General features: G+C 55.6%; 1 protein-coding gene across 1 annotated transcript in view; it reads left to right on the top strand.

Moving 5' to 3' along the window:
- The first annotated feature begins 5,536 nt into the window (after positions 1-5,536).
- The window catches only part of Epha8 (EPH receptor A8), a 28,319-nt gene continuing 19,600 nt past the window's right edge, over positions 5,537-14,255 (top strand). Inside the window, exons 1-2 of the mRNA XM_059256208.1 lie at positions 5,537-5,627; positions 10,399-10,463. Coding sequence (XP_059112191.1) covers positions 5,537-5,627; positions 10,399-10,463 — 156 coding nt within the window. The remainder of the gene's footprint in view (positions 5,628-10,398; positions 10,464-14,255) is intronic.

Here is a 14,255-nt window from a genome sequence, read left to right as displayed (position 1 = left end):
CTGCTCCATGCCTGCAGGGAGGTCAGGCCCAGCTGTGGTCTCTGGACTTGGCAACAGCACCCTACCCCTTCCCTGTGGTCTCAGAGCATGGGCCTCTCCTCAGGCTATATGAGCTGTTCTACTTTCCCCTGGCAGGCTAGGGGACAGCCAGCAAGCCCAGTAGTCCATAAATCAATAGCCTGGACCTGCATGGAGTCAGCTCTCCCCAGGGCCTCCATGGCCCTTATCTAGAACTTCTGCACTCTCCTAGTACTCCAGCTCCCTTCCCCCACTTCCTGGAGACCTCATGGCTAAGTGCTCCCACTGTGGAGCCAGGCAGATCTGAGCCTGCCACTTAACATCTGTGACATCTTGGACAAGTTATGTCACCCCCCTCCCCACCCGGTTCTCATTTCTATAGAGATAATGCAGATAAGAATAGAACTCACTTCAAAGGGCTGCTATTAAGATTAATAAGAACAGTGCATGAGCTGTCACATGATTCCAGATGTGGAAAGTCCTCAGTAGCTCCCCCCACCCCCTGGCTGCACAGAGCCCCAGATAGGAAGTTGAGCGATTTGCCTGAAGTCACAGGGTCACCTGGTGCCTGAGATGCAGTGGCAGGTCTGTCTCAAGTCTCAGAGTGAGCCGTGGCCAAACGGCACCAGGCATTTATGATAGGAGACCCCTCCGTCTTGAGGTCCAGTAAGAACAGAAGGGGGAGGTTGTGCCAACCCAGGAGGGGTTACTTCACACAGTCAGAACTCCCAGTGGAGCTCAGGACCGATGGAAATGGCTAAGACAAGCCCTGAGATGAGCCGTTGGCACAGAGCTCCTGGACTGGTCTGCAGGAGCCCTACGGGGTGGACCTCTATCAGCACAGAACAGCTGACTCTGGGAGGGCTCTAATGAGATGAAGGTACGGGTCTGGATCTTGGGCAGTGAGTAGTAGCCAGAGGGCCCAGAGAGTATGCCCAGATCTAGAGATACGACACAGAGATAACATGGTAATGGGGACTAGAGGCAGCAGAGGTGGAATGGGGACACAGTGGTGGTCCAGATTCATTTGGTCTCTCATCACAAGGTGTGAGTGAAGAGAGACCAAGTTCAGGTTCCTGGCTTGTGTAGCTTGGAGAGGACCAGAGGTATCAGCCATTGGCATATGGCACTGAGGATGGAGGAGGCTGTAACGGATCACAGGGAGAGGAGAGCTGAGCAGAGGAGGAGGGGCTGGGATGAGAGCCGGACACAGGGAGGACAGACCTTCCATCCACACTGCTGGGAGGGAGGACGGGGAGAAGGCAGTGGGACAGCGGAAAGGGGTCAAGCATGTTTTGGTTGGCTCGTCTTGCTGTTGTTTTGTTTTGACATGAAAGTCTTGAACTTGAAGGATGGAGCAGCTGAGGCCCTTCCCTGCCTGGACATCTTTCTGATCCACTCTGTGCTCGCCAGTGGTTCCCACCATAGAAGTGATTGATTGTGCATAAACAGGAAGAAGCAATTAGTCTGTGCATGCCCAGCCATTAATAAACCTCTTATGTATTTATAACGACACCTCTCTTACCCTCCAACCTGAAGACCAATATCCTAAGAACAAACATCTTTGGAAAAGCCTGGCATAAGAAGGGGAGGCCTGTAAACAGCCTTGGCTCTCAACTCCACTCCCCGGAAGTCCCTTGCTTGGACCCCACAGACTCCTGATTTACATGTAATTCTAACAGCAGTGACGGTCACAAAAGCCTGCAGTGAATCAGAAACCACAATTTAGGAGGAGATTCTGCAGCAGAGGCAACTGCCAGCCTGTGAGGAGGAGAGAGCAAAGCCACCCAGGGTCACCCAGCTGAGGGACAAGTCAGTCCACCCACCCCAGTGTCCCCGAGGGCACCTGTCTTAGACTGCCTGCCCCCCATGCAGTGGCTCAGACTAGCTTATCTCTGGATCGGTTTCCATGCAAAGCCAAGGATTCTTTGTTCATAGGGTGACTCTGAGCCACCAAAAAAAAAAAAAAAAAAAAAAAAGAACTAAATTACATGCAACATTTATGCTTAAAAGGGACTTTAAAAATGTGTATTTTTAAATTGTAAATTTGGCTTTATGTTTTGGTGCCGACAGTTCCTGTAATACCCCTTTATGTGGGAGGGAGTTTGGTGCTCGCCTGTTCATCGGTTTCATGGTTCCACCACATCTCAGCATGAGCAGAAGCTGGGTCTGTGTGGCCCATTAGCTTAGACCAGACCTGGCACCACTCAGAGAGGGACTCAAACACAACTGCCAATTCACAATTTGAATTGCTTGTTGTTTTGTTTTGAAGCATGGTCTCATGTAGTCCAGGCTGGCTCAAATTCATTATGTAGCCTAAGATGACCTTGAACCCCTGATCCTCTTGGCGTCACTTCCCAGAGGCTGGGATTACAGGCCTGTGTCTGCCTGCCTGGCTGAATTGGTGAACAGATTCATTAGTTAATATTCCATCCCAGGCAGCATCCAGTCTATACATCTATCTTTATATGTCGTTTCACTAGTTCATTTTACTTTTTAATGTGATATTGGAAAAAAGAAGTTCGAATCATATGTGGCATCCATTGCCTTGAGCACTCTTGCCTGGACTCGGGTAGAGAGCTGAAGCTTGAGTCTCCTGCAGACAGCAGGAGGGACTTTAGTTATATGCAGGGTCGCCTCCGCTCTAGCCTTGTATTCGTCAAGGGCAAGGTCACACTTTGTTACAGAGGACTAGGCACCCTCCCAGAGGAGGGCCAATGCCAGGCTCCTCCATGCCCTTTGCAACGCTATAAAAACAACCCAGGTGGCACATTCCAAAGTGGAAACTGAGGCCCAAGGAAGCTGCATGGTCTCACACTGAGAACACAAGCTCTTCTAGATCCCAGGCTCCTCCCAGATGTGGAGGAGGAGACTGGCATGCAAATTATGGAGTGCCACCCTTTCCAGCCCTGCCCTGGTGAACGGGGCCTGAGGAGGACTGGCCCAGAGGTTGCCCCAGTTCAGCCAGGCTTCTAGCCTCCCCACCTTGACCTGCCTGCTCTGCACATCAAGGTTTCACTGTGCTGTGCTGGAAGAGGGGAGCTAGTGCTCAGCTCTCCTCTCCAAGGGTTCTGGAAGCCACACTTGGTCATTCAACAATTATGCGTATGCATCAGGAAGCTCCTATGCAGACTCGGCCTTCCTGGAGGTCAGCAAACATCAGGGAGAGGAGAAGGGACTCAGCTATCAGATCACACATATGCCAGATGTTCCCCCCTCCCGCCACACACACACACACACACACACACACACACACACACACACACGTACGTCTTCTCAGAGCTCTGTGATTCCTCCCCAGTCACTGGTCCTCTCTAGCCTCCCACTGTCCTGTGTCAGTAAGAGCCTGGCTGCAGGGATTCAGTGAGGAGAGTGTAGGGTCCAGTCTGAGTGTACTCAGTGACTGGAAGACCCCACCCCTAGCACATCTATGGCCCTCCCAGTGCCCAGTGGCTGCTCCACCACCCAGGTGTCATTTGCCCAGGACCCTGCTGGAGAACATTTAATGGCTTCTCCCTCTTTCCACTGCCTTCGGATACCCAGGACCACAGAGGCTTGGGAGGAGAGACTCCTAGGAGAAGGCACACCTGAGCACTTCTCGGGGGCTCTTGTGTCCCAGGGCGGGCTAAGGAGGACTCTGGGCATGAAGCAGATTCTGACTAAGAATGACCCTGGCACCCTCCTAGTGCCTCAAGTGTCCCCAGCTGTCCCTGGTTCCTCATTTGCATAGTGAGCAAAGCCATCTCTGCCTCACCACCACCTGGGGATGCAAACCCAGACCCTAGCAATGCCACCCCACCAGCAAGGGTTCCCTGTAGCTGGCACTAGGGTGTGTGTGTGTGGGGGGGTCCCGAAAAGCTGTGACTGAGACCTGCATAGTACTGATACCCCAGGGGCAACTTCCTAGGTGTGGCTCTTCCATCAGAGGAGTGGTCCCATGTCCTGCAGGCTAAGGCTATCCCTGCTCACAAGGTTGCTCGCCCTTGGGGTTTACAATAGCACCTTAACTTCTGGCTTTCAAAGTCAGGAAACCAATTCCAAAATACACCTGCTTTTGAAAAGGCACGAAACCTAGCTCATGTGGCCATTGGCCCTGAGCTGGAGCTAGACACTCTCCCAGCTAGGACCAAAAGGATGCATGCCTATCTCACATGGGTACTTGAGTTCATCTCCCTAGGTCCAGTCAAATTTGCCTCTTCTATCCCACCCATTTTGGCAATCTCCAGCTTAATATCTGCTTGAATGTCTCTGGTAACAGGAGGCTCACTACATTTTTGAGACAGTCAGTTCAACCTGCTAGAAAGAGTTCTGAAATGGAACTGCCCCGCCCCTTCCGTGATAAAGATGCAGAGAAAGAAAAAAAAAAATGGGCTTGGAGCCAAACAGTCTGGAACCCTCTCTAGCATCTAGCTGGGGAACCTAAGGCTCATGATAGTCTTTCTGGGCGTTAGTTGCCTTCCCAGCTCCTCCTGCCGAACTATGTGGGGCTTAAACTAGAGCATTTTATAATGCCCGGAAATAAGGGACTAACAGCATGAGGCATGTATGTGTTCCCCAAGTGGTCTTTGTCATTCTGTGTGACCTCGGAAGAGGGTTGTGCCAATCAGGAACTTGTGGGTCTCATCCTCAGTGGCACTCACACTTGGGACTGGCCCCCAGAGGCTGCTCAGAGTGCAGAACGGTGGTGGCGGGTCCTCCCCGAGGGACATTGCCCCACTCAACCCCCACCCCCCAGGCCTGCAGCGCTCCCAGGATGGATGGGCGTCAGGGGAATCAGGTAAGGGAGAAGTAGGGAGTGAACTTTAGCCACTGCCAGCTTGGGCTGTGTGCCCTTAAAGGATGCTGGGAGCTTACCTGGACCCTTTCACTTAACTCTCAACACAGCCCTGGGGCATAGGCACAGTGATTGGTGCTTTGCTCAGCGAGGGTAACAAACTTGCCTGAGGCCACACAGCCAGGATGCCCAGCATGCGGAGCTCTCTGGAGCATCGATCTGTATGACTTCCCTGAACCCCGGTGGCCGCCTAGTCCTGGAGGTGAGGGAGGCAGAGAGGTGTGTACACTGCAAGTGCCTCTGAGTTGTCTATGGGCCCAGGAACTAGAAGCATGCACGCGCGGTCCCCTGCGAGGTGTTGCTGGGGCAGGAGTGAGAGAGCCGGCGATGCGTCCGTCCGGTCCCGCGTGCGTCCTCCGGGACATCCCCAGGCCCGCCTAGGTCGCGAGGCCTCCAGCGTGCGGTGCGGTCCACGAGTGGTGTGGGGCCAACGCCCCCAGGCGCGAGCCGGCCGGGTCGGGCGTGTGCACGTGCTGCCGGCCGGTGGCCGCGGTGCGGGCTCGGCGTCCCGCCCGCCCGGGCGCTGATTGGCTGCGCGCGGGGGCGGCCCCGCCCGGGGCGGCGGCGGGCGCGGGTGCCCGCGTGCGGCTGAGCCGCGTGTGCGCCGGCCGGGGTGCGGGAGAGGCAGGAGCGCGCCACGCGCGGCCGCCGGGCCGAGCCCGAGGAGCGCGGCGCCGCCCGGCCATGGCCCCCGCCCGGGCCCGCCTGTCCCCCGCTCTCTGGGTCGTCACGGCCGCGGCGGCGGCCACCTGCGTGTCTGCGGGGCGCGGCGAAGGTGAGCGGCACGGCGGGGCGGGGGCGGGGGTGGCGCTGCCCGGGGCGCAACTTCCCCGCCTCGACCCCAGCCTGCCTGGGCGCGGGATGGCATGGACAGGGGCGGAGGGAAGATGCACAGGGGACTGAGGATCGGACGTCAGGGGAAAGGGGACAGGACTGGACAGGAGACAGAAGAGATATGGAGGAGAGAGGGGACCTAGGACAGAGCGAACTGGCAGGCACCGGGCAGACAGCGAGACACGAAGAATCCAAGAATCGGGGACAAGATACAGAGGACTGAAGGAACGGAAGCTGAAGATGGCATTGAGAAACAAGGCCAAGAACTGACAGGGACCAGAGGACAAGGGTTAGGGAATACGGATTTGAGGGGTGTCTTGAGAGTGGGGTGGGGGCGGAGGCTGGCCAGGGGGAAGGGGTGCAATGGAGAGGCACCCGGTGGCAAGAGGTGAAGTGAGGAAAGGCCTGGGACAGAGGCACGCTGCCTCCGAGAACAGGGTCTTGTCTGGGTCAAAGCCAGGTGGCCCCTTCACTCAGGCCCCAGGAAGGTGGGAGGGGCACTGAGTCATCAGGGCAGCAGGACCGACAGGGTCTGGGAAGTGATCCCAGCATGGAGAGGGGCTCCAGGGCTGCCACCTACACCCTTCCTTAGTCCCACCAGACACTGCAATCAAGGGGGTCTTGCCTCCTACACCCTGGCTCCTGGTGTGGATTCTCCTTAGGATACTGTGCCAAGGAGGCTGTGGCTCACTGTCCAGGGCTAAAGCCCTTCTCGCCAGTCAGGATGGACTTACATTGTCCACTGCTCCCAAGCAAGCTGAACTGTTCTTCCTGCTCAGAGTGCCCGTGAAATGCCAACACTTAGCTCGGGGGTCCTACCCAGCCCATAAGCATAGTCTCCTCCACACCGACCCAGGCTAGCAGAACCTCAAATGCATGGACAGCACACACACCGTCACGCACACAGCAGTGCAGCCATTGCACGCGCACATACATATGCACATGGAAATGGGTATGTGTGACACCCACGTATGCATGGAAGTGCCGCAGCACACACAGAAAGAGACCCTCAGACTTGCATTTATGCCCAGTGAAACGTGCACTCTGAGACAGGTAAAATACTATTCCCAAGGAAAGCAGAGCAAAGGAGACATGGGAACATGTTGCAGGGTGGCTAAGGGACAGGTGGGCAGGCAGAGCTGGCTGGCTGCTTAGTTAGGAGACGTGTTTGGGGGAGGTAATCCGAGTGAGTAGGGAAGAGGGCTGAGTCGGGGCTTAGAAGGACAGTGGCCTGAGAGAACAGTTTTCCCAGAGCTGTGCCAAGTGGCGTGGCATACGTTGGGGTGGGTTAGGGTTGTGGGTGGAGGTGATGTTTCTAGCCCAGTAATTTTTTAAGGGGGTCTTCAGCAAGGCTCCTGGAGTCAGCTGTGCACCTGAAGTCCTTGCCTTAACTGTTCTGTCGAGGAGCCAGCCACCTTCCAGAGTCACAGGCTCTGGGTCCCAGAGCCCCTATGGCATAGTGACTTTTTCCAGGCTCCCATGCTGCAGACAGATCCGAGGCGAGGAACTCCTGCCACAGAGGAGCCACAGCTGGAGGAAAAGCAAGCCTGGGAAGAGGGGAGAAACATGCCCACAGTGAGGGGGTATGGCTAAGGGCAAGGTATATATATAAAACCATCTGATAACTTGCAGAATGTCCAGCCAAGCAGGGGTGATCCATACAACTCAGACGGCCACATGATGGAGACCTGGGCCTGATGTCCATGTGGAACACCCAGGAATCCTTTATGACATGGCACTGGTACAGAGCCAGAACCTGCTAGGGAGACCACTGGGGACTCAGGAAGAAGGCACTCTTCTCAGCTGGGCGGCAGTGCCCAGCCTGGCTAGCTGCCCATTGCACCTGCAGAGATTCCTTGAGCTACACCAGGCGCCAGGCCCCTTATCACTCCCTAGAGTGGATCATCCTCCACTTTCAGGGTGGTCTCGAAGGCAGTCTGCATGTCCTGCCTGATGTCCCTGGGCCACCCCGATCCTCTGGCCTCCCCATCACGCGCTGTGTCCTCGGGGAATGTGAATCAATTTAAGTATTAGTCTCAGCGAAATGGAATGGGGGAAGGTGACAGTACGGGAGAGAAAGGAAGCGCATAATGCCTTCCACGGTCAGGCGGGAGCCGCCGCCGAGGAGGAGTTATTATCTGTGCTGCTCAGCACCTAACGGCCCCGTGTGGTCCCCAGAACAACCTGCGCAGGGAGTCCTAGGAGGACCGCCTGGGGGCGTGCTCCAGATGAGGAAACTGAGGCCTGAGGGGTTCAGGGGGAAGCCTCAGTGTCCAGCCTACCATTTTCCAAATAGGAGATCCATCCAGAGGGGGGAAATTGATCCCACGGTCTGGCAGGACAGGAAACCAGGCAGCTGCATGACCAGGGGGCCTGGTCCAAGGGGCCGCAGACAGGGCCGGCCAGACCTAGTACTGGAACCCCACCCAGTCCCCACCAAACCTCCTGTTGGTGTGGCTTGTCCTTTGAGATACACCCCACTCTCCTCCATACCCCTGTGGATGGAGATGCAAGGTACAGGAGCTGGCAATGGTCCAGAGGAAAAGGACAGAAGGGAAGGGACAGAGAAGGGTCTAGAAGGGATCGGAACAAACAGCCCTGGACTACTGTAGCCTGTTGTGAATCCAATAGAATTGACTTTTGACTTATCCGTGGATTACCTGAGGACTGGCTGATGTGGCGGGACTTCCTGGGGACAGAAGGTGGCCCTGAAGTCAGGGTGTCCAGGGGGAGCCTCCGTAGCAATGGATGTTTGTTCAGGATCCTCCGATGAAGGGGCAGGTCTGAACTAGTCTGTTCTGTGCCTGGAAAAGGGGCCTCAGGCCTGAGACCTGTATGTGGGATACTGGCTAGTGTGGGGACACCCCTGGGTGCTCTTTCCCCACCCTCTCTCCTAATGGGGCCCCACTGGTCCTGGAGGGGGGAGCTGCAGTATAGCCCCCTTCCCTCCCCCAGCCAGCAGGAGGAGAGAGCTTGCCTGACCCACTTTTCTGTCTATTGCCTAAGAGCAAAGGAGGGCGGGAGACGGAAAGCCTTCTCTCTGCCTGTGCCCCTGGCGTAGGGCTGGCTCCAGAGAGGGGACATCCCCCTGTGGACATTTGTTCTGGTTCTGGTTCCACTCAGTCCCTGGGGACCTAGAAAGGAGTGCAGAGGAGTCTTCCCCGGTTCCGCCAGGCTCCTGACATTGGAGTGGGAGGGTGAAAGGAGGAAGAAAAGGAGTCTGTAAGAGCATCCTCACTCCACAGTTCCTGATGACACTTGTCTCCGTCTTTGAGGGCCAGAGAGGGCCAAGTCGGAGCTATGCAAATCTCAAGCAGAAGGCTACCCCTCCTCCCAGTGGGAAAGTTCCAAGAGGCCCAGCTTTAACCATCTGTGACCTGGCCAGGTCACATTCCACCCTTGTGGATGGAAGCCCGTGGTGGTTGGCTAGGGAAGGAGACATACTGAAGAAAAAAACGAAAATGAAACCCGGACGGCTGTGGGGCTCTGTGCCAAAGGCCTTTGACGACAATCTTGACCATTGAGATAAAAAAGCAGGGCCCAGAGACAGGAAGGGACTTACCTAGGACACACAGCAGATGCAGCTAGTTGAGACTGGAGTCCTGTTCTCTGAGCAGGATAGCAAACCTGTAGTTGGTTGAGCGAGTGAGTAAGTGTAGGGATGTTGACCCGAGTGTCAGCAGGGACGGGCTTTGGACTAGGCACTGGCCCAATGCTTTACAAACAGCTTCCTTGCCCGCCCCACCCCCAATCCAAACCCCCAAGTCTTACTGATTCATTTTACAGATGAAGAAATTGAGATTCAAAGAAATGGAGGCCACTTGCTACTGAGGGACTGTGATGTATCAAGGGTCCAGGGATGCCTGACTCTAAGGGCAGGCTCTTAACCTTGTGATTCTGCAAGGTCCCCCAGGTGGGCATGGGCCTGACTTTGAAAAGGCTGACATTTGAGTTAGAACTCCTTCCCCCTCCCCAGAGCACCACCCAGAGAACCTGCTTCTCTGGCCAGCCTTGCCAAGTGGTGGTTCTCCCTGTGCTGGCCCTGATAGCCATACCTGGGCTTCTGAGCACTTCCCGAACCTCTCAGAGACATACATCTTTCATTCCTAAAGTGGAGGTAGTACTGACTGCTTCTCTGGAGTGTCATGAGACACCATCATAGGCAAGGTGGCATCTAAGCCCCTGGCAGGGTTCAGCACACGGTAGGTAGCATCAGGAGGCAGTTCTCACCCATCCACAGCCCTCCTGTCACTGGCTTTAGTGGTCCAGCAGGTGCCAGGCTCCATCCTGGGGACACTGAGGACATGAAAATTGTGCCTGTCCTTGGACTTGATAGTGTAAATGTGAATGCCGTCACCTCCCCAGAGAGCACTGGGGGTAAACACTGTCACCCCCCATTCCACAAAGGAGGAATCTGGGGTTTAGAGAAGTGAAGAGATGGAACCAGATGCCAACCTGGGCCTGCAGGATGCCACACCCCCAGACCTAGATCTGTACACCTACCGATTCCAGGAAGCCCAGGACTTGGGCAGTATGTGCCGCAGGAGTAGCATGGCTGTTGGTTTAGGGGTTGAAGGACACTGTCGGGAACGAGCATCCTGGACTAGGAACTGTGAGCTCCTGGGAAGGGGCAGCTAAGAGTGCCCAGTGTGGCTGCCTCTGGCTGGGAAAAGCGTCACTGGGCCTAATGCCCTCTTGTCTTCTGTTTACAGTGAACTTGTTGGACACGTCAACCATCCATGGAGACTGGGGCTGGCTCACGTATCCGGCTCACGGGGTGAGTGATGGAGTAGTGTTGTCTTTCTGAGAGGTTACAGTTCAGAGTCAGCACACAGGTCAAAAGGAAGCAAAGGCCGAAAAGTGAGTATATTCATTCAAGGACACAGAAGTGGGAGACAGAGTGGATAGTTCTTAGCAGTCTAGCTCATTGGGACCCTTGGGGTCACAGAGCCAGCTCTGACACGGGCTGCCGACTCCTGTGGATCTTCATATCTGTGCCCTGGGCTTGCGTCTTCACAGCCTGCCCAGCCCAGGCCCAGGGTAGCTGGAACCATGGCAACAGAGAGAGAGACAACCAAGTTCACCCAGACCTTCCTTCGTTTGGGCTGAGTACCCTCCCTCCGGCTGCCAGGCCTCATCAGGGGCTGCTTGGACCCAGGAGCCTTGAGTGTCTGTCAGAACCACCTTGAGCACAGCAGTCCACCATGGCACATTCCCAGGTCCCATCAGGTGTCCTGGCGACCATGGACTCCAGTAACAATGCTGCGTAACCTCTGGCCTCCATTCTCTTTCCCAAATTCCATGGGCGTCATAGTAAAGGTGAGACGGTGACTGGTGGGACCTCACCTCTCCAGGCCTCAGTTTCCCTGTCTGTAGAAAGAGGCAGGAGTGTGTGGTGACCTCCTAAGGCTGTTACATGGCCTTGATACAGGGTGGGACCTCAGCAGTGGTGGCTCTTGGAGTCATTGAACACTGTTACTAGTGTATGCTGTGATTATATGATGATGAACATCATATAATGAACACACACATACATGACACACACCCTTGTCCCCAGCACAGGCATGCGTACTGACTGCTTTTATGACTACTTTTGGAGACAGTGCCTAGTTTGTCCTAATGTGGCACCAGGAGTTCAGGCCTGGAAAGGGACTCATTTTTTTACCTTGGGTGAGGTATTCTTCTTGGGGCTTAGGATGGGTCTCTGCTCTCCCTCTCTGGGGTCTCATCACAGGCAGCAGTGGGCTGAGCCAACAGCCGTCAGTCCCTGGACACAGGACTCTGGGAGCTAGCAGGACCAAGCCTGAGCGCTGCAATTCTCCAGGCCCAGAGCTGTTGCCTGTACAGCCACCACTTGTGAGGTCAGAGGCTGGGGATCCTGCTCCTGAGAAATGCTGCTCAGTGTGGCTGTCCTTGGGAAGGACCTGTGACGGGCCTGCCCATGGGGACTCCGGTCTCAGGCCTGGTCCACGCTGAGTTCCCCGATGCTCACCGAGCTGGCATCTCCCCTGCTTCTTAACTGCTAGGAAGAGGCAGCCTTGGCCCCGGGTGGGCTCTACTCTGGCTGTCTCTGTTGCCCTGGGACCGGGGACTTGACCGCTAGGTTAATGAGAACCTGGATCTGGTTTGGGGAGGCTCACCCCGGGTGACAGACGGCTCTGCCGTTCATGGCATGCCAGGCGTGTGCAGCATCTTCTCACTGACTTCTTTGGAGATTTAGAAAACAGTGATAAAACCTCGTGCTCACGTGGTCCTGGGAGCAAGTCCTTGGAGGATGGTAGGCCCATTCCGCAGATGAAGCCTACATCAATGCAGTGAAAAAATAAGCAAAAACAAACAAACAAACAAACAAACAACCAAACCAGCTGTGGTGGTGAGCAGGACCGGAACCCAGATCTCTCTAGGCTTGGAGCCTACGTGGAACCCATATGCTCCTCAGGTGCTGAAGGCTTGTCTGAACTCCCTGTAAGGGGTGAGGGAGGATCCATATTGTCGGCTGAGCCAAGGATGTGCTCCACCTAGAGCCTGGGGTTGCCCAGAAAGGAATGTGCTACCAGGCTCCAACCCCAGTCTTGAAATTGGGCAGGTCGAGCAGGGGAGTGGGCACATGCTCCCACCCAGGGGCCTTCTATTGATTCTCCTGCCCAGCAAGGAGAGCCTTTAGAGCTGGGCTCATGAAGCCCTCTCTGCCCAGCTCTCTCATTCTGCAGCTTGCTCAGCGGTCCTCTGGGGTGTGCTTAGCATGAGAGGGTTATCTGGCTTGAACAGAACATAGCTGAAGGCATGGGTGCCAGGCCCTAAGACAGGGGAGCTCTGCCTTCTCTGACCAGTGGGATGGCACAGGCCGTCCACCTCCCCATTTATAACGAGATGATCATGGAGCAGGTTCTGTGCAGTTGGATAGGGTGATGCATGGAAAGGGCGTTTGGCCAATGAGAAGCCAGAAGCTTTTGAGAGCTTAATCTACTCTGCTCAGGCCCAGACCCTATGTACTTAATCAGGCTGCATCTCTCCTCCTGCCCCCACTGGGCGATCCTGTATCTTGCCTGGTAATGAACAGCTAGAGCGCACACTGCCCTGAGGGAGGGGGCATGTTACTGTCTACATCTCCCTTGACTCTCACCATGCCCTGGAGTAGCTGGAAGGAGCAGGCATTCATAGATAAAAGACAGTGCTCAGAGAGGGACTGTAACATGCCCAGGGCTGCACAGCTGCTCTGCCCAGTTCTGTTCTGGGATGGGAACAAGGTGGGGACAACATCAGGGGTCAGCTGCAGAGGTGACTTGGGTGGGAGTGGCCCTGAGTAGGGACTGGGCTGGCTTTGTCCTTGCATTTATTTCCAGGAACCCGGACATTCCAGGCATCTGCCCTCACTCTGGGGGTGGCCAGGCTGGGCCAGGTCATTGGCACTGGTGGGGACAGCTGGAGCGGACTCCGTTCAAGCTGGTTAATTTATCCGGGCCCCTGGCAGGAAGCAGACAGGGAGCATCTGGCAAGCTCTTTGGTGTTCCATTAATTGTGACAATGACTTTAGCCCCAGATGTGGCACTGCTGCCTGGAGCTGGGGCTGTGGTGTGGGACGTGTGGAGCAGCAGGCATGAGCCCTTACAAGTGAGGCCGCACCCCCAGAAGCCCTGTGGACAAGAACCTCACTCTGATGGTCCTGCAGGCATGCAGGCAGACCAGGGATGTGCTGGCAAGGGTAGCAGTGTGTTCGTGCCTTGCTCCTTGAGTGCCTTCCTGTGCCAGGCCTGAGCTCAGCACTCTGTAGGCATTTTCTCCTGGCGTCCTCCCAGCCTAGTAGAGATGGACCTGTCTGGGGGTGCTGGGGTGGAGACCACACAGTCGGCAGAAATGAGGCAGATGGAGGGACTTGTGACAGGCAGGAAAGGGGTTGGGATACTCAGGACCCCCGCTGTGCCCCAAATAGAGCAAGCTTGACCCACAGATTAGTAGAGTGTCAGGAGGAAGGGTCTTCAAGCCCCCCCTACTGAAGTAACAAGATCCTTAGTTCCTACAGGGCAGAGAGAGTCACAGATGTGGACATGGCCATCTGTCCTCGGCCCCAGCAGTTCCTTCAGGTCCTCTGGACTCAGCCCAGTGCCTGCCCCTGGCTGGAGCTAGGTAGTGGTGTGGATGAGGGAGCCAGGGCTCTTCCTGTGCCTACATAAAGCCCCTGCTTCCCCCAGGATGTTGCTGGCAAGTGCCACATCAGGAGGGCTCAGGTGTTACTCTCTCCCCCTCCTCTGGATTCCAGGTCCCCTGAGCTAAGCACTCTGCACTATTTTGCTGGGGGGCCAGGAACCCGCTTTGTGAGCAGGGAGTATTTACCTCATTATGGTCCTGGTTGCCGTGGTATTAGGGATTGGGGTAGAACCCAGACTCTCAAACATGCAGGGCAAGGACTCTACCACTGAGCTATACCCCCTTCTTTCTGATTGTGGTTAAACACACATAACATGAAATTTACCACCATAACCACTTTTGCCATGCAGTTCAATGGTGTGCAACACATTCACATCGCCGTGTGACCATCACATCACCACTGTACAGGCCACCCATCTCCAGA

This window comes from Peromyscus eremicus, chromosome 2 (genome assembly GCF_949786415.1).
Source record: "Peromyscus eremicus chromosome 2, PerEre_H2_v1, whole genome shotgun sequence".
Taxonomy (NCBI): Eukaryota; Metazoa; Chordata; class Mammalia; order Rodentia; family Cricetidae; genus Peromyscus; species Peromyscus eremicus.
This window is presented reverse-complemented; position numbering and strand designations above follow the sequence as displayed.